Source organism: Terrapene carolina, unplaced genomic scaffold (genome assembly GCF_002925995.2).
Source record: "Terrapene carolina triunguis isolate 2854851 unplaced genomic scaffold, T_m_triunguis-2.0 Scaffold374, whole genome shotgun sequence".
Lineage (NCBI taxonomy): Eukaryota > Metazoa > Chordata > Testudines > Emydidae > Terrapene > Terrapene triunguis.
The window spans coordinates 357,722-384,515 of NW_020664725.1; the positions used below are offsets into that span (position 1 = coordinate 357,722).

Sequence of the window (26,794 nt, forward strand, 5' to 3'; positions counted from 1 at the left end):
GACAAAGGTACTAAGAGGAACTAGACTAGCCACTGGAAAACTGGCTTTGGCATGGAATTCCATGTATGCTGCAGAGCTGCTTCTCCTGCAGTTTCCTCTAATATTGTGGAGTTTGGTGGGAGGAGATCTGGTTTCAGCCCAACAGACCCATCAGTTTTGGTAGGAAAGATCTGTATCACACAATGGCTGGTCTCAGTGCAGCTGTTGTGACCCAGGCCCCAGCACACACCCCATTGGTAGAGATTCTCATCCCTGCCCCAGGTAGGGGAAGACTTGCATGAGTCCCAGATCTGACTCACAGGGAAGAAACCCAGTGGCAAGAGGGACAGAACATCTTAACCTTTGCCTGGAAAAGCTCTGCTCTATAATTGAAGTGAAACCTTCCTACTCTCAAGTCCCTTGAGGGGCTGCTATGCCCTGTTACTGCAGAAGGATGGATCCTGCTGAATTGCAGGGAGGACTGGAGTTACAAGGGGATATTCTGCTGCCATCAACCTCTTCTCTGAAAGGAAGTGCCTACATGTGTTGGAAGAGCAATGGAGCTGCTAATTCATTCTGTACTCATGGAAGCCTCAAGTAGAAAGACAAGAAGAAAACAGTAAAAGCAGGAAAAAGAGCAACGAATTAGCCCGAGGTGATGTACTAAGCAATCCCAGCATTTTTTATTTTATTTTACTTTACTTTATTTAAAAATCCATTTGCTTTGTTAACCAGCTGTGAGCATATTGGACTCACAGTCCGAGGTATGGAATGCCCAATACGAGCAATGTGATCTGTAACTCTCTCTTGGATAGACTGAAAATGACTCTTCAGACCTGCATATCTGTTCCTGTTGTCCAGACACACACCGCACGTCTGGATTTTGAGAATATTTTCAGCTTCATTGAGCAGTGAATTGGTGCCTTCTCTGAGACAGAGAGCTCTTGTCTTCCAGTCATTCTCACCAGGTAGTTATGGTGGTAGCTATGATGAATGGCTAAAATTTCAGACATCTTAAACTTTGAGAATTACAGCAATTTTCAATTTTGAAGCCTGCCAAGGGGAATCACGTTCAGAGAACTCATGTCTTGGGGAACACTGGGGTCCCCTTCATTGACCTAGATTTCTCTTATCCTTTATTCCTAATCCTTAATCAAGAACATATAAATAAACTCACAATAAGATACAGCTGCAAAATCTCATCTGATAGCACTTTATAATAAATGGACATGAATTAATACTAGATTACAATGAAATTTCTATGAAATTACATATTACATTCACGCCATATCAGTACTGAAAACAGGCCCTTATGCCCATTGCCAGCCCAATAAATTCCCAAGGAATTATCATGGATTCAACCCTTATTGTAGATAATCAAACCTCTCAACTGCTCAAGAGGCAAAAGAAGGAGCAAACTAGAAACTGTGGTTCAGGGGCCAGGAAAAATCATTGTTACAGAAAAATAATAATTAAAAATGGGATCAAGCTCTGTCATAAAACATTAAACTCACTGAAACTGTCTCAAAACTCAGTGTGTGTTAATTAGTTCCGTCAAGAATAAATTGTGTACACAATCCTTAGTGCTGGGCTGGTGTTGGGTCTGTGCATATTTAAGTAAGAATATGAACCAGAAAAGAAAAGCTTCCATCCTAGCTGTCAGCTGGTTGGAAATTTTCTGCCAAACCATTTTTTTCATTTGAAAAGGCAGAATTTTCAAAACCAAAATTTTTCACCGAAATGCATCATTCTCAATGGGACGGTTTCTCAGGTCCAGCATGGGATTTCTGGGAAGAGAGAGAGAGAAAGCCAGGCAACAGAGACAGTCTCTCTCTGGTCCAATTAACATTTAATTGTTTATACAAAGTGGCACAGCTCCAACAGGTGAGAGAGACTGCAGCCATGTCTACACTACAGGTGCTATGGCAGTACGGCTATAACACTGACAGTGACAATTCCTACACCGGGGTTGGCAACCTCTAGCCAGGGTAAGCACCCTGGCAGGCCAGGCCAGTTTGTTTACCTGCCGCGTCGGCAGGTTCGGCCAATCGCGGCCCCCACTGGATTTTCAAAGGGGAATGTGATCTAATTATGGCATGGAAAAGAAGCAAAACATATTGCTCTATACCACTGATTATAAATAAAGTTGTTTCTTTCTCAAATTTCTATTAAACCGTTCACTAACAGCTCATTGTAGGGAGGAATACATTCATTTCAGGAAGCCCTTCCTCAGTCTCAGTTACTGACTGCTCCTCAAAGGTGGAATTTGGAGGTCCCCAGTTGTTTTGCTAAAGGTCATTATCAGCCTGCACAACCGTGCCAGCCAAGGGGTGAGGGATAGCTCTGTGGTTTGAGCATTGGCCTGCTAAACCCAGGGTTGTGAGTTTAATCCTTGAGGGGGCCATTTAGGGATCTGGGGCAAAAATCTATCTGGGGATTGGTCCTCCTTTAAGCAGGGGGTTGGACTAGATGTTCTCCTGAGGTCCCTTCCAACCCTGATATTCTATGATTCTAAGGCTTGTCACTGAAATTGTTCTCCTACAAATGGACTGAAAGTTCATTTAATGAAATTTTATGGACGACACAACCATATTCAGTTCTACCATTCAGTGTGTGGAGAGAGGAGGAGATTGAATGCAAGTGATGTTTTGGGGTGAAATCTCTTTCTATCAAGGGGAGTTTATTTCCTTCCTACTGTGTGAATACGAGAGGACCTTTGTTGCCATTTCTGTGATTATATCCATAATCTGAATCTTATTTGTTTACAACATTTGTATATATGTTAGTCAGGTCAGCAAATGTTTCTGATCTCAGGAAAGTCTTGTCTGTGATTAGTTTTGCCAGTGCTTCATGAAATGTCTTCTTCCTCATTCAGTGAAGAAAACTTTTATGGCTCTAATCCCATCCTACTGCTACTAAACATGCCTAAGGCTATGTTGACACTGCAGCAGGGAGTGTACTTCCCAGTGTGGCTAGACAGATACTTGTTAGCTCTGCTCAAATAGCAGTGTAACTGGGGCAGCACAGGTGGCAGCTTGCGCTCGCCACCTGAGTGTGTGCCAAGCGGGTTTGGGTGGGTGCATACCCAGGTGCCTAGACTGAGTCACTACCCCTGCTACCACAGCTACACTGCTATTTTTAGCACACTAACTTGAACAGAGCTAACACTGCTTCAGTGTAGACATCGCCTAAATGAGCATCTTAGTTCAAGACGGCTTTTCATTAATCTCTCGGCAGAATGCTTTACATGAGAGGGATAGTTGGTGGGGATTCCAGATGAGAGGTGGAAGTAATGCAAGGGGCATTTTTATCTTTCACCATCTGGATAGCATCTTCAGCTAGCTCAAAAAAACTTTTCCTAGTTCAGAAATCCATGAATTCTTAAAACCAGGAGATCAAATAGAGATGGCTTGCATTGTAGCATAGCAGAATCTGAGACTGCTTTCAGCATTCTGAAATCTGACTACGTTTCAGATGAACAAGGCAAATTCAGCATTTTTTGTTTATATTTCATTAAAACATAAGAATGCCCAATTATTTCTTGATCGGTTTCTGAATATTTGTGATCTTCTAAACATTTAATGGTACCTAGATGGCATCACTTGAGGACATTCTTGGTCATTTGACATTGCACCTATAGCCTAGAAATTTCACTAACTGTATCACAAGGAGACCATTAAATTAAAAGTTTCTAAGTTTTCGATTCTCCTACAAAGGCTGCTCAGCTCACGGTCTGGTACCCAATCACCAGACCGATTTACATCAATATGTGTGTGTCCCCTCTGTACTTCCTGGGGTTTGTCACTCTGTATAGGAAGAGATGGAAGTCTGAAGAGTTGACATTCATTTAATCAGCACTAATCAGGAATCTAAATGGATCCAGCACTAAAGTCTTTCAATGTTCAGTTTTAAATTCTGACAATTTGCAAACTCTGATTTCCCTACATTTAGATATTTATAATCATTACAATCTTTTACTTAAAAAAAGCATCAATCCTTTTGTATCTATAAATCTTTCATAAAAGCAGTGAAAATGAAAACAGACCTGCCTCTCACCTGCATGTCAAAAAAAGGCATTGCATGATAACATCCATCAAAGACTCAGTCATACAGAAAACAGCTTGCCCTAAAAACACTTTTGTTCTTATCAAAAACAACAACAACAACACAAAAAAAAAAAAACTGGCCACAATATGTGCCTTGTAAACATGTGTCCTTCACTTAAATAATAACCCTGCACATTCTACTGGTCTCTTAAATGTGCACTCCTGTCCACAGCTGCAGTGCATTGCAGGCAAGCAGGACACTTTGTAAGGGTATCATTACTTGATTTTGTCGTACATAATTTTTAAAGCGATGTGGGGGGCTTGTATGTCAAAGATCAGGGTTCCTCTAAAATTCCTCAGGCTGCTGATTTAGGTAGGCAAACATCTTTCCAGGAGGCATCTGCTCTACCGTAAATCAGGGAACCTTCAATTCTTTGCTACTCCAGTGAGTCACTGTGCTCCAAGCCAAGGTCATTGACATTCGTTGTCTGGAGCTCATCGTTATCTTCCTCCAGTTCTTCTTCTTCTTCTTCCTCCATTTCATCCTCCTCCTCATCTTCTGTTCCATCAAGTGAATCGTCATGAGCTGCCATCATGACCTGCTGCATAGCAATGGTAGCATTATCGGAAGACAGGGACTGCAGATTGTCCATAATTAAGGAGCCTACAATAAAAACAACACCTGATATAAAGAATTACATTTGCAAGTTTACTTTGCTGAGGCAACAACGCCATCTGACATCACGTTGCTTTACCACGACGGCTGACTTGCTATGGAGAGATCCACATTGGTTGGCATTTGCCGTACCTCCCATTGAATATGAGATGTGACAATCAAACCTTCTCTTTAACCTAATACATTTTCAGTCAGAATCACAGAATTACACATCAATATTTCAGGTAAAACAACACAGCATCTGAATTTTCAGTAATAAGCTTGAATCTGACATATTCAGCGTGGACAATACTACTATCCACGCATGGAAGTTTTATCTGAGAATCTAACAGAGCTTTAAAAAGGTGAGTATTAGTATTATTATTATCCATACTGTACAGATGGGAAAACTGAGGCACAGAAGTCACAGTGTTCAAACTTGTATGCATACATGTTGAAGCTGAAGTTTCACAATTCTGGAGGTTTTATGCTTAGTGGATTAATTTGCATATTTTATTACTATGCATCACCTTGTTTACATAAATGCTATAAAATGTCCTAATGACCAGAACATGAGCCTGGTAAAACTGAAGCCTGGAAGGAACTTTGGGAACATAGGAACGTCTGGTGGACAGGTGACTCTAACTGTTTCTTGAGGCTCTGGCCCTTGCTGCTCCTTGTCCATGGACTGGACAGGAGGGCTGTGATTGGGTTTCTAGCCCTTGATGGTGGCTGCTGCTTCCCTGGTCTGGGAGGGGGATCAGGCTGCTTCCTGCCATCAGCTGGGAGATGCTCTGGCTAGGCTGCCAGATGTCTAACTCGCTGCTCATTGCCTGATTGGGACATGCTGCTCTTGCTGCCAATCCCTGGTTCCAGCTCAAAGATGCCTCTGGCCAGGGAGAAATGACTCTAGTGTCACTCTAGCCATACCTCCAAGTCTTACCATGGAGCTCCCCCCTAGAGCCACTCTTTCGATGGAGATGAAGCCGAGAGCATCTCTGCAGTTCTCAAGGAGATTTAAGCTCCTCCAAAGGAGCACCTCAGAAGGCAGCTGTAAACAGGAGCCGTCTGGCTAAATCAAGAGTCTTGATAGGTTTGTGTGCACCTGGCATCTGACAGTGCTACCGAATCTCACAAATTTAGCATGAGTCTTTCAAGATTTGATGTCATGCTTGAAGCCCCTTCGGCTGGAGTCATAGCAATATGTGAGAATCAAAGTTTTCATTCAAATAAAAAGAGTCTAGCCTTCATGGTTGTGGAGAAAAACCTGACAATGTGACCCAAGAGCACTCAAAAGGCTCAGGAACCAGGAGGCAACTAAAAAGACCCTGACTTTTTATTTGTTTGTTTGTTGGTTTCAAATGTCCTGATTTTTAGCCAACCTCATGATTCTGGGGGGCCTGATTTGTGATTTTTGAATGCTTAGGTTGATGATACGGCATTGGGCACCTCCAGCCCAAGAGACAAGTCAAGGTTTTATGGGGTGCTGGTACCATAGCTCCCACTGACTATGATGCTGTGGAGTGCTAGCTGAACACAAGCACTCAGGGACATGCGTATGGTTGCTTCAGTATGTCAGGCATTTCAGAGTCTATTCCCAGGAAAGCTATGCACTCACGTCACCAACCTGCTACTTCTTTACCCTTTGCTAATGTTTCTCTTTTAAGCAACACTTTACGGTTGTTATTATTATACGTATTTATAACTGCCCACCACGTCAATATCTGGAACACACTTTACCTTGGTTACCACCAACCAAAATGATCCAGAGCCTCAGCTGGTGTAAGTCAGTAGAGCTCCACCGAAGTCAACAGACCTGCACCAATTTACACCAGCTAAGGATCTGGCCCAATATCATCCCCAAAACCACTGGGAAAACACTGACCAAACATCTCTAAGGGCAGGTCTACACTTACCCCCCAAGTCGAACTAAGGTACGCAACTTCAGCTACGTGAATAACGTAGCTGAAGTTCGAAGTACCTTAGTTCGAACTTACCTCGGTCCACACGCGGCAGGCAGGCTCCCCCATCGACTCCGCGGTACTCCTCTCGCCCAGCAGGAGTACCGCAGTCGACGGCGAGCACTTCCTGGTTCGACTTATTGCGTCCAGACAAGACGCGATAAGTTGAACCCAGAAGTTCGATCGCTCGCCGCCGAACTACCGGGTAAGTGTAGACCTACCCTAAGACTAGGGATGCATAAATAGCAATCTGTGTTACTAGAGCAGAACAGTGCACTAAGTACATTTACACCTGGTACAATATTGGGAGGAGTTGCAAACACCTGTGAGGATAAAAGAATCAAAAAGTGATAAAAAAAAGATGGAGACATGAGCTTAAAATAATTAAAACAGACTCATCTTGGAAAAATGCATCCAATACACCTGGGGAAACTAACCAGAAACACAGAGAACAAGACAGGCTACTGCCAGTGAGTTGCAATAGTAAAATAGTTGTGCTGAAAATGGAGGCCTGAATCTTGCCATTTGCTCCACTTGAATGAGGACAATTCTGGAACTGGTTCCCTGAAGCCCAGCCCAGGGTCAAAACTCTGATCTGCTTCCAAGTTCCTAAGAGAGAAGGGGAAACCCACTGTACAGATGGATGGACATTAAGGGTCTAGAGAATGACTTGCAGGAATAGCACGAATAAGCTGCAATTTATAAGAGACAGGCTAACAGACTGGAAATATCTACAAGATATTAACACTAAGGAGGCAGAGAACTTACTTACTGATATACAAGAGATTTAACTAGGATAAACTGGATGAAATTAAGACAGGGAAAATTTAGGTTCAACATCAGGCAATCCTTGTCAGTGAGATGGATTCGGTATGGAACAGTCTCTGAACACAAATGGACCAGGCCCCATTGCTTGGGACATTTAAAATCAGACTGGACGGAATACAGGGAAATACCCTGTAAGGAACAACCCTGTCTTGCATCCCATCCTTGAGATGTGCACTGGATGACCTAACATGTCCTTTCCACTTCTAGCTTGTATGACTGTATGATTGCAATGCAGCCTGCAGTCAGTGGGGAGCCTAAACAGAAAATGATGAACCTACAGGCTGCTCTAAAAGTGGGGACCTACAGCCAGAGGGGCTGGATTTCAGACTTAAGATGCTCCTGTGAGCATCACCGTTTGTTCTGCTAGCCAAAATGTACCTTCTGAGCACAGTTGTCATGGTGGGACATCAGGGGAGTAGTCTCTGAGATAACTGGGGCCTAGACCAGGGCAGGTTTGCAAAAAAGGGTCCAGAAGGCAAATGAAGTATGGCAGCATCCATAGGCTTTGGGGAAAGGGAGGCTAACCTCTACAGTACTTCCACCTCTAAGCCTTCAAAACTCATTAGTAAGGCCCCTCAAAAATCCATGAGAGTGGTTTAAAAATCAGGAGTTTTTCAAGCTTTCAGGTTTTCAAGCTTTTCTTCACAACCACGATTTACTTAAAAATAAAAGGTGGGGGGAGAATGCTGAGATTCTCATCTAAGCACATGCCTCCATGAGCTGCAGCTTTAAGAAAAACACCTAATACTGTGAGACTCACAATAAAATCATGAGAGCTCCAAGAGCTGGCAACACTGAATGTTACGCCTCTCTGTTTTTCCTTCATCTTCTCTCTGTTTCTCACTTTCATTTTCACATTATTGCACTTGTGCTTATTTTTCTCCCTATTTTGTAAATGTCTCTGCATCTAATCCTCCCCTTTTCCCAAATGCTCCTTCTCATCTGGAGAGTTATGACTTTTAATACATTGGCAGCTGACCTCAGTGTTTGCTGCTCTTCACTTAAGCTAAGTAATGAGTAAAGTAACAACCCCACCCCCAAAAAATCTCATTAACACACACACAGAAAAGTCTTGCAAATCAGGTTGTAAAATCTCTGGCTGTTTGAATTATTCATTGTTTAATCTGTTTTCAGAACTTTAAAACGTATAATATTGGGAAAGTGCAGGATAAGAAACTATTCAAGAAAAGCAGTTAACACAACAGGGACATTCTATATGTTGGGGGAGCATCCTGTAACCCCCATATTCCTCATTTATATATAATTGTGATATTGCAGATAAAACAGGCCATGTGAGGTATCAGGGGAAAGGTTATGATCTGCTGAAAGTCACTGTTCTATCTAAATATATATATCATTAATGCATATGAAGTTATGAGAATGGTGTTGTATTGTTATCACTAAAATATTCTGTGGGTTTTGGAGGCACCCAGATACTAGCTCTCCAGAGACAATGACAAGGGAGGTAACCAACACCCAGGTGGGTGCTGAACAGACATCACCTGCCATTGTCCTGCAGAGGAGCTACAATTCAATGACCACACCTGCATGAGGCCACACCAGGGGAATTGCTCAACCTTGCTTGTCTGGTGACTCAGCAATGCCCACCGGACATGCCTGGACTTGTGTTCTCCAAACACATGGGACAGAACACAGGGGCCCCATGCTTGGCCTTTCTCCTTCCCCCACCTATGCTGCAAGCAACAAGGACACTCAGAAGACTGAAGACCCCAACAGAGGAGACTGGCCCAGGTCTCAAGGGTGAAACCCGTGTACTATGAACTGCAATATCCAGTGCTTAATCTAGATGTTGCACAGACTAATAGGGTTCAGAGTTTAGACTGCATGCTTATATTTTGTTTTATTTTGGTAACTAACTGACTTTTTGCCTATCACTTATAAATCACTTAAAATCTATCTTTTGTAGTCAATAAATTTGTTTAACTGTTGATCTTTACCAGTGAGTTTTCTTGGAGCGTTTGGTAAACCTGCTCAGATTTACAAAGGCTGGCGTATATCCACTTTCCATTGATGAAGTGGTGAACCAATTAATAAATTTGCACTGCTCGTCTTGAGCAATGTAAGATGGTATATTCCTGAGGTGCAAGGCTAGGAGCTGGGGGGATTTGGCTGGTGCCTTTCTCTGTGTGATTTATGAGTGGCTCTGGGAGCATTCATGCAATATAGCTGGGTGTGGGGCTCCACATGCGATTGTACTGAGTGATATCAGCACCTGGAGGTGTTTGCTGCTTGTCACTAGCAAAGCATTGTGAGAGACAGCCCAGGCTGGAGAGCAGTCCCACGGTCCCAGGCTGCACCTCGGGGATCCTGTCACAACAACATCTGCTTGAATTATTTATAGTAGCAGCTTCCGAGAGCAGGGGTAATGCAATCTGTATATATGTGATATAAGTGAAGTTTAGAGGCAGCGCTGCCTACAGCAGCTCAGAAACAGCTTTTAGTCTAATAGTGACAAGAAATTTTAAAAGGTAAATTTTCTTGTTTTTATTCAGTTGAAAAGTCAATGATTTTATGCAGCTTATGTCCCTATATGAATTCTCAGTGTCTCTCTGACTCTAATCTAGGACTGTCAACTTCATGACTTGGCCAATTCTGAAGATATTGCAAGATTCTTTTTTAAATGTTCCTGGCTGATGTAACAGTCATTAGGAAAGCACTCTGCAGCAGTACATGAAGACTCAAAGGGAATGTCATGAACCTAGTGAGAACCAGATTTATGTTCCATTAATTCGTGAGTTTAAGAATTGGTGGATACAAACTTCTTTTTTTAAACAAGAAATGGTCTAGTTCAACCACATTCGCAGTTGGGAACCCTCTTCTCCAGTGAGGCACCGAAGCCAAGTCGGCCCTTTCTTATGAAAAAGCCGAATCTGGATTTTAAAATGGTCAGTGATGCCACAACCCATCTTAAATTGCTCCAACGGTTCATTACTCTCACTGTTAAAAAATTTACACCTTATTTACAGGCTAAATTTGTTTAGCTTCAAATTCCAGTCATTGGATCATGTTGTACCTTTTTCTGCTAGACTGAAGCACCCATTATTAAATATGTGTCCCTCATGTAGGTACTTACAGACTGTGATCAAGTCATCCTTTAACCTTCTCTTTGTTAAGGTAAATAGATTAAGTGACTTGATCCTTTAATCATTCTTGCGGTTCTTCTCTGAAACCTCTTCAATTTATCAACAGCCTTCTTGAACTGTGGACACCAAAACTGGACACAATATTCCAGCAGCAGTCGCACCAGTGCCAAATACAGAGGTAAAATAAACTCTCTACTGCTCGAGATTCCCGTTTATGCATCCCAGGATCACATTAGCCCTTTTGGCCACAGTATCACATGAGGAGCTCATGTTCACCTCCAAATCTTTTTCAGAGTCATTGCTTCCCAGGATAGAGTTCCCCTTTCTGTAAGTATGGCCTATATTCTTCGTTATGAGATGTATATATATTTATATTTAGCTGTATTAAAATGCATATTTGCTTGTGCAAGCGATCCAGATGACTGTATCAGTGAACTGTCCTCTTCTTTATTTAACTCCCCCACAAATTTTTGGTCATCTGCAAACTTTATCAGTGATGATTTTATTGTTTCTTCCAGGTCATTGACAATCCCCCGTGGAACCCCATTGGAAATACTCCTGCTTGATCATGATTGCCTGTTTACTAATTACATTTCAGACCTATCAGCTAGCCAGCTTTGAATCCATTTACTGTGTGCCATTTTAATTTTAATATTGATTTTCTATAAGTCTTGGAACATTAGGGACCTGCAATTACCTGGGTCATCCCATTTACCCTTTTTAAAAAATAGTTCTAATAAGGGAAACTCAAATCCCATTCACTTAGCCACAATGCCTCTTAGAAGGAACCTTCCATATCTTTGTCCTTGGCACTGATATCTAAAAATGGGGTTACTCATCACACTGTTTCAGTCTGCCTCTGGTGGCTGGTTCACAGAGACCAGCAACCTTCTCATGATCAGGGCCGGCTCTAGTGTTTTTGCTGCCCCAAGCAGAAAGACAACAACAACAACAAAAAAAGCCGCGATCACGATCGGCGGCAGCTGTACCACCGCTTCATTCTACAGCGGTAATTCGGCGGCAGGTTCTTCGCTCCGAGAGGGAGTGACAGCCCCGCCGCCGAATTGCCGCCGAACGGCCAGACGTGCCACCCCTCTCTTCATTGGCCACCCCAGACACCTGCTTGCTACGCTGGTGTCTGGAGCCGGCCCTGCTCCTGATACCAGCTAACGTAGCTCAAGTTGTGAAAGCCTGTGCTGGAGATGCAGGTTCAGACGTTGCTGATGCATAATGAGGGTACTTACAGATGCACACAACAGAATTATTTTCCTCTTTTTAAAAAACATAGGAAATTATCCTGGAAAAAGTGTCCAAATAACATAATTAAAACTGCAAAGTCAAGCACTTGAAAGTTAAGAAATACCAGAGTTAAGATTGCATTCCATCCCTGGTGCCTATATATTATGATACAGTCTTTAATTACATGATCACGGGACTCTACCTTATTCAGCGCATAGGATGGATGGTGCTCAGATATTGCATCTGGGCTGTGTAGGGAATGAGTCAGTTCTGTAGGACCTCTACCTTATTTTCTCTAAAGTTGAAAGGCATGTAAAGAGTGAGAAGGGGACCGCAGGAAGAGGAATGGATGATTTTGTGATTCAGGCTGTAGCTGTCAGAAGATTGGAATTCTTTCTCCAGCTCTGCTTCCGAGTTCCTGTGTGATGCGGGGCAAGTTATGTTAATCCACATTTCTCTACATGGCCACTAACTGTGTGTTCCTTACCCACCTGGGTCCAACAGGAAGACACCTGGGACTGGGACTAGAAGTGCTGAGCGCTCACAACTGCAACTAAAGTCACTGGGAGCTGTGGATGCTCAGTCCTGCTAGCAGTAATAGATTGTGGGCTGGAGAAATGAACACGGGGCTGGAAGTCAGGTAGTCCTGAAATCTGTCTTTGATAAATCACTTCATCTCAGTTTTCCCATCTGTAAAATGGGGCAAATAATACACTCATAACGTCAATGGAGTTGTGAAGATACATTCAATATTGGTTGAGAGTTTCAGATATCACAATGATGAGCACCATAGAAAAGCCCAACAGGAAATTAATAATTTAATATTTGGTGCAGGGTTTGGATGGAGGCATTAGATACGGCAGGGGCCACACATGGAATGGTGAGAATGAAAGGAAATACTGAATAGCTGGCTCATTCCCTGAGCACGGTCCTTTCTCTTTACTGAATGAGGCAGGGTCCTGTGGAAAAAGAGTATGTGATCATGTAATTAAAGACTATCATACGGTATTACATATGCACCGGCAACCTCAATGCTGACACTTCCAGTTCAGGGCTTACTTTATAATACACTATCCTGTTGGTGGTTTTCCTGTTACATCCCCAGCATCCCAGCTCTACCCTGTGTGAATTCATCCATCTTATGCTCACCCTCACTTATGCTGACCAATATGTAACGTAAACCACTATTTCATCACCTTAAAATTTGTCTCTGGTGCATTTTAAAAACTAGTAACCTGTTTGCTACTTAAGGGAGCCAGAGTACTGAGGCAACTAGATCTATTGGATGGGGTACTACACTTGGAGTAAGAAGTTGTGGCTGCTATTCCTGGCTCCCTTTGTATAATCCTGGGCAATCTGCTTCCATTCTCTTTCCCCTCCCACTCTTGTCTATTTAGATTGCAAGCTCTTTGGAGCAGAGAGCATCTCTCTCGGTATCTTTGTTAGCGCCCAGCACAATGGGGCCCAATCTAACCTGAGAACTCTTGGTGCTACTTCAATAGAAATAATAGCTAATATTTGTTACAACTTAATGCTGGTGTCAGGCAGACTTTACTAAAAAATTGTAATAAGGAAGTGGTCTCAGAGCTAATGCCTACAACAATAGGCAAATTAGTAAACTGAGGATAATTACATTTTTAATTTTCAATAGTTCTCCAGTAGAGTTTTCCAGCCAGGAGGGGCATGACTAACTAGTATGTGGTGACCTGGAGTCTCCTCAGTATATGCAGAAGTACAGTGAGAGAAACTGGATAAAATTCAAGAAAGAAAACCTCGCACTTCTCTCCAGAACTGGCATTACCCCATAGAAACTGAAAGCAAAGAGTGTGAATGTACCACATGCTTGTTAACAGACAAACATTCTTAATTACTGACATTAAGTACAATAACCAAAGCAGATGTGCTCTGCAGACTTCCCTAGCCAATCCCATGCCATGTCCCTGCCCCATTCTTACCGTCAGGATTGGTAGTAGGATTGACTCCCTGTTGCTGCAGCACTCCAGCTGCAATAGAGTTGGGCCAGAATCTTTGAGTAGGACGGTGCTGGGATTTGATCTTCTTGGCTTTGGGGGCTGGATCTGGATTGCTCGCGTCAAGCATGGGCTGCAGAATGCGCCGTCGGGCATTGATAAACCTTCCCACGGGGAAAAACAGGGAGTTACTTGCATTGTTGAAGGTTCAGAATTATTACAAGGTTTTAGAATAATTAGCTTCTTTCGCTTATTGACTATGGGTAACATTTTCAAACGCATCTGGGTGACTTAGGAGACTAAGCTCCATTGACTTTCAATGAGACTTAGGTTTCTAAGGACCAGAGTTTTAAAAAGTTTTAGGCATTGCTCAACCTCATGTGGCCCCCGCCTAGTGGAATGTTTAGCCCTAAGTTAAGCAGCTCAGTTTCACCCAAACTCCATATGGTGTGCCTGGCGATAGTTAAGTGCCGAAGAGAGAGATTTTCAGACACTGGCCAGCTGAGTGGGAAGTGCCCTACATTAGCCAGGAGTAAAATGCCCAGGAGAAGGGCAGGGAGAGCAGAGAGCTGTAGGTGCATAAACGGCTCACCTGGTGCACCTGGCTGATGGTCCAGAGACAGATATCACCCTCTGCTTGGGATTCTCAGCTGCAAACCCTCTTGGAGTTAGACCCCTAAGACAGGTCACCTGATTAGGTAGCCTGTGCACTCTCTGGCTATGTCTCCACTGCTCCATTGTGTGGACTAAGGGTGTGTGAATTGCAGAGCACACCGAAGTGTTGTGCTCCCACTGCCCTGTGTGGACACTCTAGAGCAAACTAAAAGTTACTTTGTGTTAATGTAATCCTCTTTCAAACAGGATTATCTTAATGTGAACTAGGTACCTTTTCATTAGCTGTTAGACAGACACACTTTGTTGCACGCTGCAATTCACACCCCTGTAGTCCACCCTGCAGCAATGTAGACAAGCCCTCTGTCTCCTGGTCATAATCAATACCTCTCACATTGTTCAGGCACCTAAATCCCTTTAAAAATCTGGCTCTAAGTGCCCAAGTCACTTTTGAAAAGGAAACTTGGCTCCTAACCTGCTTAGGGCTTGTCTACATAGAGAAGTTACTATGAAGTAAGCTAGGATGTGATTTTAAAGCGCAATAGCTGTTCTGCATTAATTCCCCATGTGGACACTCTTATCCCACACCAAGAGTACCTTTTTCTGCTTAGTCCACTTCCAAAGTAGCGAAAGCTAAACCAGACAAAGGCAATGCAGAATAAGAGTGTCCACAATGGGAGTTAGTGCAGAATAGTTGTTCAGCATTTGCTACTCCATTATAGCTATTCTGAACTATTTGCCTATGTAGACAAGCCCTTAGGTGCTTTTCAAAATGTTACCCTATTTCACAAGTAAGTACTTTGTTATAACTACTAGCAATATGCTGACTATTATCCTCTGTAGAAAAATAAAAGACTAATTATTGCATTATGTATATTTTCACCAGCAGGGGGCACTGGGTGATTGCAAATGTATACCAGCTACTGTGGCTAGAGTTTACATGATGTTACCAGGCATCAGTCAGTACAGGCCCTTGGTAGACTTAATCCTTACTATAAGTAAATGTTATCATTCCATATTTAATCATTCTACTGCTCAGTTTAGTCTGGCATTATTGTGTCCGGCTAATGAAACAGCAGCAGAATGAAATGACAGAAGTAACAATAAAACATAGTCCTGGCTGATGATGACCCCACGTAATGATAGTAGTCTTCAACTACCTGAAGGGGGGTTCCAAAGAGGATGAAGTTCGGCTGTTCTCAGTGGTGGCAGAGGACAGAACAAGAAGCAATGGTCTCAAGATGCAGTGGGGGAGGTCTAGGTTGGATATTAGGAAAAACTATTTCACTAGGTGGGTGGTGAAGCACTGGAATGGGTTACCTAGGGAGGTGGTGGAATCTCCATCCTTAGAGGTTTTTAAGGCCCAGCTTGACAAAGCCCTGGCTGGGATGATTTAGTTGGGGATTGGTCCTGCTTTGAGCAGGGGGTTGGACTAGATGACCTCCTGAGGTCCCTTCCAACCCTGATATTCTATGATTCTATGATAAACAGTAAAGTACTCCCCAGGCAATGCTCCATACGATTACCCTGCTCCTCAGTCCATACATACTACACTCAACTCTTCAAACAGTGCAACACTCTCTGGATAAACAATCCCATAGTCCTAAATAATTCTACAGCTATCGATTTGTCTATATCTTTCTAGTTTGCCTGCCACTATGACATTTAGGCACAATAGCCCAAGGGCCAGATTTTTAAAGGTATTTAGGTGTCTAATCCTAGTGGGATTTTCAAAAATGCTATGAACTCAGCTCCAAGCTCCCCTCAGTATGGGCAGCTCCAGGCAGAGTTTCTGGCTCTGGCTTCTCGGGCACAGATACTGTCTGGTTCCATTTCTACATTTCTACAGAGCAGGGCCCAGTGGGAGCTTGGGGTTAGGTGTGTACATGTTTTGAAAATCAAAAGCTCCCATTGATTTCTTTTGATTGATTGGTTGCCTTTGAAAATCCCACTAAGTGTGTCTGCATCATTAGACCCCTAAATACCTTTATAAATCTGGCCCTCAGACTCCTAAGTCACATGGGCACTTTCAAAAAGCCTTTTCCAGGAATTAAAAGTTTCACTCAGGGCTCAATTCATCCCTGATATAACTTCATGGACATCACAAACTTACACCAGTGGCAAATGTGGCCCAAGAAATGGAAATGAGGTAAGTGACACGGAAGAGAGACAAGGTTGGCAAGGGAGTATCTTTTATTGGACCAGCTTCTGTTTAAGTTAGTTTTATAAAGAGTATGAGTCCAATTCTGCTTTTACACTAGTGTAAAGCTGGATTAACGGCAGCACAACTGGTGGAATTGCTGTGGATGAACAAACTGGATGGTAAAACTGATCTCAGAATGTGTCAGTGTCACAGCAGTGCAACTTGCACTGATGTGGTAATTTGCTGGAACTAAATTCAGCCCCTAGTATGAATGGGTACAATCTCTAGTGAAGTCAATGGGAGCTGGCCCTGGAAATATTGTGTTAGTTAAAGTGTGTGTTTGGCTACACCCTCCTTTTCGCTGCTTTCTCTGTTACACTGCCGTCAGCCCCCAGCATGTAACTGGCTCACTTTGCATACATACTGAATGGAGGAGCTGTGAAAGTTATGCTACTTTATGAGCAGTAAATAATTGAGAAGCCTGATTCTGGTAGAGGTCTGCTGTGTTTATACTACCATTTCTGTTACCATTAAATGCAGCCCAGAGACATCGCCATGTCCAGACTGCATTTGCCTGAACTGGATCAAAAGTGTTTTCTGGTTCTCCCATGTTTCTCAGTTTGGCTCTGCTCTCTCCTGGTGTTTTATTAGTAAATGGCATCTTCAGGAGTCAAATCCTGGCCCTAGTGAAGTCAATGGAAGTTCTGCCACAGACTTCAGTGGGGCCAGACTTTGGCCCAGAAGAATTTCTAAAACTATGATATCTTCTGGCTACACTATGACATCCAATGTGTTATTTTTATTTCATTGTTGTCATGTTTGTTGACAGCCTCGGTCTCATTCCATGTAATGCTATGTCTACACTACAGGCCTGGGGTAAGATTCCTCTGCTAATGTACACCTATGCACACTAACTTGCACTGAGCTAGCATGATTATAAATAGCAGCGTAGCCACAGTGGCACAAGTAGAGGCAGCGGAGGCACGGCTAAGCTTTGTCGAGTACCTACCTGCCTGACTCCGGGGGTGTCTGCACTCAGCACGGCTCAGCGGTGCCTCCTCTGCCACTACCTATGCCACCGTGGCTACACTGCTATTTATAATTATATTGACAATCATGTTAGTTCGATGAGAGTAGCACAGTATGTGTATGTGAGCAGGGAATCACAGCCCTGGCTCGTAATGTAACCATAGCCTAGGCGAGCTAGCGCATCGCGAGCATGTGTGTGTGAATAGAGCAATCACACCCACCTCGCAGACGCGGGCTCAGTGATACTATTAGCTGATTAACAAAGACAAATGGAAAAGAGTGACCCAAATATCAGGTAAACATTAATATTAAATAAGAATGAAAATGAAACCTTTGCCAATGCCTCTCAGATTACACCTACAGCTGTGCCAATGCATCTCAGTCCTGACCTCCAGCGTTCGCTGTTATTCCAGTCTGTTGCCACACAGTTCTACCAGTAAGATACCTTCTCACCTCACCTCCAGCAATGATACGCCTGAACAGAGAATGGCAAATATGGGGTGGGTGAACTCCATTCAGGATGGAGGATTTCCAGAGAAGAGTCACAGCATCATATTGCATTACCTGGAGCACGGTTTTAAATGTTTTGTGAACAATTTATATAGAGATGTTTATTTTTATGTCTACTTTCTTTTTAAGCACCCGTGGGTACAAATTCACTCCTTTGTCTTCAGACTAAGAAGAACCAACCTCAAACCATCAGGTTTGAATCTTGTCTCTTTTCCCTAGGAGCTAGTTCCACCTTACTCTATTGTTCAGATACAATACCTCAAAAACATAGAAAAACACCTCTGCCTGCCTTGGGCTCTGATGCCAATGTTATTCTGAGAAATGGACAATAAGGGGAGTTGCCTGAGTAACGTAATCAGCATCCTGCTATCCATGTGATGAAAGTCGCAGGCTAGGCAGGGACACTGAGAGTAGTGAGGTGATTCCATCAGTTTGATAACTATGAAAGCAGGAAAATTCCACAACCCCCACACTAAGGTTCACTCACCAGTTATTGACTTGCAAAAGTGTCAGGTTTGTCTGTGCTGCTATCTGCCTTTTCTCATCCTCTGTTGGGTAAGGGTGCTGAAAAGAGACAAATAGCATAATTACAGTGCATTACCTAGAGGAAGGCATTGAGGAGCCAGAGGGTCAGGGTCAGCTGTAGTGATCTGAGTTTTACCAGGATGGGCTCTATTAAAGGGTGCCCCGCCTCCGTTCTGGGTGGCTCAGCATTCCCAAGTTTTGAAGTGCTCCTTTCCATACAGTTGAACAGTCAGTTCCCACAGGAGTTGAAAGCCCAAATTCTAACCCATTTCTCAGTAGTGTGCAGGGCCTCTTGTGCTAGACACTAGACACATTCAGTGGCAGCAGAGAAAAGCCAGAGCAAGGAACCTAGCGGAAACCTTGCCAGTCTGGAAGCCGTCATTTATATTAATATTAAAACTATTTGCATTAAACTATTAAACTATTAAAACTAGCTGCAAAAACAGCCATCTGCATTCACCCTCTATGACCAATCCATAGAAGCACCACTCACGTTTTAGTGTGCTGGGGACTTTTAGAAGAAAGTTTTGGGAACTTTATCTTGGTTTGATTATTATTTAAAGAACAGGAAGTGCTCTTGGTTTATCTCATCTGGTCTACACTCATTTTATGATCATGAGTGCGTGTGACTGCTGGGGCATTTTATTCACAGATATGACCTAAATGCTACATAAGGACTGTGGCACTTGCAATCAGTATAAAATGACGAACCCAACAGAATTATTACGGTAACTTATAGGAGCTCTGGGGAAGAAGCTGCATTACTTAGTCCTGAAGAAAGGAAGCAAATTAACTGGAAAACTCAAGATTGAGCTTCAAGAACTCAGGTCTTATTGTGGCAATAAGACTGAAATGAACTATAGAAGCCTTACCTTGTATGTGTGTACGCAGTATGAATGATAGGAAACTTCCTGTGTGTGCTACTTGAGTTCAATCACTTTAAGCTTCTAAACTCGTAGATGCCAATTTTGCACAATGCATAAAATGACAAGTGGCATTGTGATAAATGAAAGGGGGGGGGACACTCCCTTTTATGGACACCCAGCCAGCAAGTTAGCTATAAAATCCCTGTTAGTAACTGTTCTCTACTTGCTTTACCTGTAAAGGGTTAAAAAAGTCCATAGGTAAAAAGAAGGGAGTGAGCACCTGACCAAAAGAGCCAATGGGAGGGATAGAACTTTTTAAAATTGGGAAAAAGCTTTCCCTTTGTCTGTCTGTTGTTGTTCTCTGGAGAGAGGGGACAGAGCAAAGACAGGGCTGAAGCTATGCTGTAAAAAGCTGTAAAACAGGTATGAAAATCTCCAGATCATACCAAGAACTACTCAATTTGAAACCCCAGAAATGTCTAGAAAGATGCAATTAGGTTTATCGCTTTTATTTCTGTAAGATTTGTGGACTCCTCTGTGCTAACCCCCAAATGCTTTTGTTTTGCTGGTAACCATTAAGCTGGACCTCAAGAAAACCATACTTGATGCTTAATTATTATATTTTTCTCTTTTTAAATGTAGGAATAGCCTAAGTTCCCGATGTATTTTCTTTCTTTTTGTTTTTAATAAAATTTACCTTTTTTGAGAACAGGATTCGTTTTTTTGTGTTCTAAGAGGTTTGTACATATGTTGTTTAATTAACTGGTGGCAACAGCTGATTTCCTTTGTTTTCTTCTTAGCTTCCCCCCCCGGGGGGGAGGGGGAGGTGAAAGGGCTTGAGGGTACCTCACAGGGAGGAATTCCCAAGTGCTCCTGGGTCCAAAGGGATTTTTTGCACTTGGGTGGTGGCAGCATCTACCCATCCAAGGTCAGAGAGAAACTGTAATCTTGGGAGTTTAATACAAACCTGGAGTGGCCAGTATCAATTTTTAGAATCCTTGCGGGCCCCCACCTTCTGCACTCAAAGTGCCAGAGTGGGGAATCAGCCTTGACAGGCATCCACAAACTGGATGATTAAATATTCAGTTACCCCATTTGGTGCAGGATCAAGCACATTTATGTCAATGAAAGTCTTTCCATTGGTTTGAACGGGAGCAAAATCAAGCCCCTGTTACTCTGTTTGTACCCACAAATCCAACTTTAGAGTGCAAAATATGTGTATTTCTGTTGAGAGACCTGTTTGAAAATGTAGCTCTTTGCGCTTTCTGTCAAACCTTTGTAGATTTATAGACTCCAAGGCCAGAAGGGACACTGTGAGCATCTAGTCTGACCTCCTGCATAATACAGATCATAGAACTTCCCTAAAATAATTCCTAGAACATACTTTTTAGAAAAACAGCCAATCTTGATTTAAAAATTGTCAGGCATCTAGAATCCACCACAACTCCTGGTTAATTGTTCCAGTGGTTAATTACCCTAACTGTTAAAATTATACACCTTATTTCCGGTCTGAATTTGTCTAGCTTCAACTTCCAGCCATTGGATCGTGTTCTACCTTTCCCTGCTAGACTGAAGAGCCCATTATTAAATATTTGTTCCCCATGTAGGTACTCATTGTGTGTAATCAAGTCACCCCTTAACCTTCTCTTGTTAAACTAAATAGATTGACTACTTTGAATCTATAACTATAAGGCATGTTTTTTAACCCTTTAATCATTCTTGTGGCTATTCTCTGAATCCTCTCCAATTTATCAACATTCTTCTTAAACTGTGGACATTAGAACTGGACATGGGATTCCAGCAGTGCTCACACCAGCACCAAACGCAGAGGTAAAATAACCTCTCTAATCCTACTCAAAATTCCCCTGTTAATGCAATTGTTTATGCAAACTTCATGTCCAGCACATCTCGGCTTGTAACTCTTGAATAAAATATACATGACCCAATGAGCTCAGCAATAACAAAATGTGAGTGAACCTCTGAGTAATGCTACTTTACGCTGGGCAGCTAACAAGACTGTGTTTCTGCTCTCCTGGGCAAATACATTACTGGAATCACTCTCTTCCCTGAAGCTTTTCAGAGCTTCTTAAAATATAACTCAGTCTGCACTGGAACTCCAGCCACAGGCGCACTCATTGGATTTGTCCAAATCCAAAGGTTTGTTATACAGTTACAGTTTCTGGGTGCATTCCAGAAAAATGTGCCACTATGTACTTTGTTTATTGGACCCTCAGAACCACTAGCCAAGACCACTGCATGGGAGTCACCAACTCCTAGATTAAGACTAATCCATTCCTTTACAAACAAAATATTAAAAAAATAGTTGGTTGGATTGCTGGGTCTTTTAAAACTGAAATAATAAAAAAGAAACATTTCAGGACATTTATTAGAATTACTTTTTTCTGCCAGTTAGCCCAAGAGATGAAGTTACTTCCTTATTAATAATGGATTCTCTGTTTATTGAGCCATGGCAAACCTTGCTGAAGCTTTATAAAATGTGTTAGCTCACATGCTCAGCTTGTTTAGGACAGCATCCTGAAAAATGCAAGGTGCACCTGCTACAGTCCAGTCTGCACATGTCCCTTGTACAGGGATAAGGTGCACGTGTTTAGTGGGTCTAGCTGGGATAAAACTGTATAAGAGATATAAGCCATCATCCTGCTTCATAATCCAACTTTTAAGTGCCTGGGCTATGAAGAGACATTCCCCAGGGGCAGGTTACTCCATAATTGTCCATTACAAGATTTTCTGCTGTTGCATTTGGTGCTGGCCACCATTAGAGACTGCAAGGAGGGTAGACGGCTGTCAGTTTGATCAAGTTTGATAATTCCTATGAGCTAGATTCACAATGGTAATTAGGTATGGTGATGCTGAACATTGCCATGCCTAACTTTAGGGGCCTAGAAACCCACTGGGATTCACAAAGCCTGAGCTAGGTATCCAGGCTCCCCATACAATGAATGGGGAGGCACCTCAGAATGGGATGCACAAAAGCCAGCATGCTGAGCGGGTGCCACCTAAACTAGCCAATGGGAGATGGCAAGGTGAGGGGTGTATCTTAAACTCCACCCCTCTCAAGGAGTTCAATGCCTCAGTCCAGGCTGCTTGGGATTCTCAGCTGCAAACCCTCACTTGGGGTACGTCTTCACTACCCGCCGTATCGGCGGGTAGCGATCGATTTATCAGGGATCGATATATTGCGTCTCATTAAGACGCAATATATCGATCCCCGAACGCGCTCCCCATCGACTCCGGAACTCCACCGGAGCGAGCGGCGGTAGCGGAGTCGACGGGGGAGCCGCGGCCGTCGATCCCGCGCTGTGTGGACCCACGGTAAATCGATCTAAGATACTTCGACTTCAGCTACGCTATTCACGTAGCTGAAGTTGCATATCTTAGATCGATTCCCCCCCCCCAGTGTAGTCGGTGTTACACACCTACACCACTTTTGCAACAAGCCAGGGGTGAGGGTTAGAGTCGAGTCCAGTGGTTAGAGCACTCATGTGGGAAGTGGAAGAGCCTTGGTTCAAGTCCTCCCTTTGCCAGAGGGAGAAGAAAGCATTTGAACAGGGCTTTACTCCCTCTTGGGTGGGTGTTCTGACCACTAGGCATTAGGATTTTCTGATGTGGGCCTCCATCAGTCCCTCCTATTGAAGCTAATTTAAAAAGTCATTGGAACAGGGGGACTGGATCCCCCGTCTCCCAGGGGAGTGCTCTAACTACCAGGCTCCAGAATTGTTCTTGTGCTTGGGCGTGCTTTCTCTCCAGCCCAACAATTCCTTCTCCACGATGGTACAGTTTCAACAGGAGAGACTGAGACTGAGCCCCATTTCTGCCCCTTCCCCAAATGACCTATAGCCCAGTGGTTAGGACATGCACCTCAGAGGTAGAAAATCCCTTCTCTCCATCAGGCAGAGGGAGGACTCTCCCCATTCCACTGGACTAAAAGTCATAAGGGAGGTCCTTGTCCCCCCAGCTGTTTTGTGGAAGAATGCCTATCAGGTCCCAATCTTGTAGGCAGCCTCTGAGCCCACTTACTAGATCAGGCCCTGCAGGTGAGTTAGATGGAGGAACACTTATCTTCTCCCAGTTCATCCATCATTATTGGGCTTAGGTGTCCAGCAGTGCACATGCGCAGAAGCAGAAACATAAGCCCATAGGGAATTTTACTGCAAAAAATCTAGGTGCCAAGTGAGTTTAGTACTTACAGGGTTTGGGAGAAGCTGGGTGGGGGCTCTGTGAATCCCAGTGGTGCCTGATTCTGGGATTTATGTCCCCTTAAAGGGACAGTTGGTAGCCTACATCCTTTTGTCAATCTAGCCCTGTATTCCTAAACCGGTGGTATTCCGGTGAGCAAGTTACATCAGTGTGTAGAGACTGAGGGTATGTCTACACTACGACATTAGATTGAATTAATAGAAGCCGGTTTTATAGAAATCGGTTGTATACAGCCGATTGTGTGTGTCCCCACATAAAATGCTCTAAGTGCATAACGTCGGCGGACCACGTCCACAGTAACGAGGCTAGCGTCGACTTCCGGCGCATTGCACTATGGGTAGCTATCCCACAGTTCCCGCAGTCTCCGCCGCCCATTGGAATTATGGGTTGAGATCCCAATGCCCGGATGATGCAAAACAGTGGGGGGTTCTGGGTACATGTCGTCAGGTCCCTCCCCCTACGTCACAGCAACGGCAGACAATAGATTCGCGCCTTTTTGCCTGGGTTACCTGTGCAGACAACATACCACGGCAAGCATGGAGCCCGCTCAGCTCAGCTCACCGTCACCATATGTCATCTAGGTGCCGGCAGAGTTGGGACTGCATTGCTACACAGCAGCAGCAGCTAACTGCCTTTTGGCGGTAGATGGTGCAGCATGACTGGTAGCCTTCATCGGCGATCTGGGTGCGGGCAGCTGTGGGGCTGGCAGCCCCTTGCCTTTTGGTAGAAGATGGTATATTATGACTGGTATCCGTCGTCATCGTACTGCAGTGGCTGTCGATCATGGGCACCTGGGCAGACAATGATGGTTATCAGTCGTAGTATGCTATTTTCTGCCAAGTGCCCAGTATTGTCTGCTAAGCACCCAGAAGAGGCCGAGGGCGATCTGGGTGCTGGCAGACATGGGGCTGGCAGACGTGGGGCTAGATTGCTACACAGCAGCAACCCCTTGCCTTTTGGGCAGTAGATAGTATATTATGACTGGTATCCATCGTTGTCATACTGCAGTGGGTATCAGATTGTGCAATAGACCTGAAGGCTAACTGCCAAGCGCCCAGTATTTGCTGCCAAGCACCCAGAAAATGCCGAGGGCTATCAGTCATGCTGCACCGTCGTCTTAAGATGTAAAAAATAGATTTATTCTGTATTCATTTGCTTCCTCCCTCCCTCCTGCTAAACCCTGGCTTTTGAGTTCAATCTTTGGGGGGGGCCATTCTGTGTGACAGTTGTTTGTGTTTCTCCCTGATGCAAAGCCACCTTTCTTGATTTTAATTCCCTGTACCTGTACACCATGTCGTCACTCACCCCTCCCTCCCTTCTTCCCCTGGTCCGTCAGATACTACTTTCGCGCCTTTTTTCAGACCAGACACCATAGCTAGCACTGGGATCATGGAGCCCGCTCAGATCACCACGGCAATTATGAGCACTATGAACACCACGCGCATTGTCCTGGAGTATATGCAGAGCCAGGACATGCCAAAGCAAAACCGGAACCAGCCGAGGAGGTGGCGATTAGAGCGCGGCGACGAGAGTGAGGAGGAAATGGACATGGACCTAGACCTCTCACAAGGCACAGGCCCCAGCAATGTGGAAATCATGGTGTTCCTGGGGCAGGTTGATGCTGTGGAACGCCGATTCTGGGCCCGGGAAACAAGCACAGACTGGTGGGACCGCATCGTGCTGCAGGTGTGGGATGATTCCCAGTGGCTGCGAAACTTTCGCATGCGTAAGGGCACTTTCATGGAACTTTGTGACTTGCTTTCCCCTGCCCTGAAGCGCCAGAATACCAGGATGAGAGCAGCCCTCACAGTTGAGAAGCGAGTGGCGATAGCCCTGTGGAAGCTTGCAACGCCAGACAGCTACCGGTCAGTCGGGAATCAATTTGGAGTGGGCAAATCTACTGTGGGGGCTGCTGTGATCCAAGTTGCCAGGGCAATGAGAGACCTGGTGATATCAAGGGTAGTGACTCTGGGAAACGTGCAGACCATAGTGGATGGCTTTGCTGCAATGGGATTCCCAAACTGTGGTGGGCCGATAGACGGAACCCATATCCCTATCTTGGCACCGGAGCACCAAGCCACCGAGTACATAAACCGCAAGGGGTACTTTTCAATGCTGCTGCAAGCCCTGGTGGATCACAAGGGACGTTTCACCGACATCAACGTGGGCTGGCCGGGAAGGGTACATGATGCTCGCGTCTTTAGGCACTCTGCTCTGTTTAGAAAGCTGGAGGAAGGGACTTTCTTCCCGGACCAGAAAATAACCGTTGGGGATGTTGAAATGCCTATCGTGATCCTTGGGGACCCAGCCTACCCCTTAATGCCATGGCTCATGAAGCCGTACACAGGCAGCCTGGACAGGAGTCAGGACCTGTTCAACTACAGGCTGAGCAAGTGCCGAATGGTGGTGGAATGTGCATTTGGGCGTTTAAAAGCGCGCTGGCGCAGCTTACTGACTCGCTCAGACCTTAGCGAAAAGAATATCCCCATTGTTATTGCTGCTTGCTGTGCGCTCCACAATCTCTATGAGAGTAAGGGGGAGACATTTATGGCTGGGTGGGAGGTAGAGGCAAATCGCCTGGCCGCTGATTACGCGCAGCCAGACACCAGGGCGGTTAGAGGAGCACAGCATGGCGCGGTGCGCATCAGAGAAGCTTTGAAAACCAGTTTTTTGACTGGCCAGGCTACGGTTTGAAACTTCTGTTTGTTTCTCCTTGATGAAATCTCCGCCCCCCCCCACCCGGTTAACTCTACTTCCCTGTAAACCAACAACCCCACCCTCCCCTACTACCCTCCCCCCTTCAAGCACCACTTGCAGAGGCAATAAAGTCATTGTTACTTCACATTCATGCATTCTTTTTTACTTCATCACACAACTAGGGGGATAATTGCAAAGGTAGCCCGGGATGGGTGGGGGAGGAGGGAAGGAAAAGGACACACTGCAGTTTAAAACTTTAAAACTTTAACACTTATTGCTCGGGAAATCATCTGGGCTGGAGTGACTGTGTGGCCGGAGGCCCCCCCACCGTGTTCTTGGGCGTCTGGGTGAGGAGGCAATGGAACTTGGGGAGGAGGGCTGTTGGTTACACAGGGGCTGTAGCGGCGGTCTG

General features: G+C 44.3%; 1 protein-coding gene across 4 annotated transcripts in view; it reads right to left on the reverse strand.

The window, feature by feature from the left end:
* Window positions 1-2,431: 2,431 nt before the first annotated feature.
* The window catches only part of PKNOX2 (PBX/knotted 1 homeobox 2), a 676,497-nt gene continuing 652,134 nt past the window's right edge, over window positions 2,432-26,794 (reverse strand). For all 4 annotated transcript variants that reach the window (XM_026657858.1, XM_026657861.2, XM_026657857.2 and 1 more), the window contains 3 exons: window positions 18,564-18,640; window positions 13,768-13,946; window positions 2,432-4,689 (listed from right to left, as the gene is read on the reverse strand). In XM_026657858.1, the coding sequence (XP_026513643.1) occupies window positions 4,463-4,689; window positions 13,768-13,946; window positions 18,564-18,640 (483 nt within the window). In that variant the 3' untranslated portion in view covers window positions 2,432-4,462. The remainder of the gene's footprint in view (window positions 4,690-13,767; window positions 13,947-18,563; window positions 18,641-26,794) is intronic.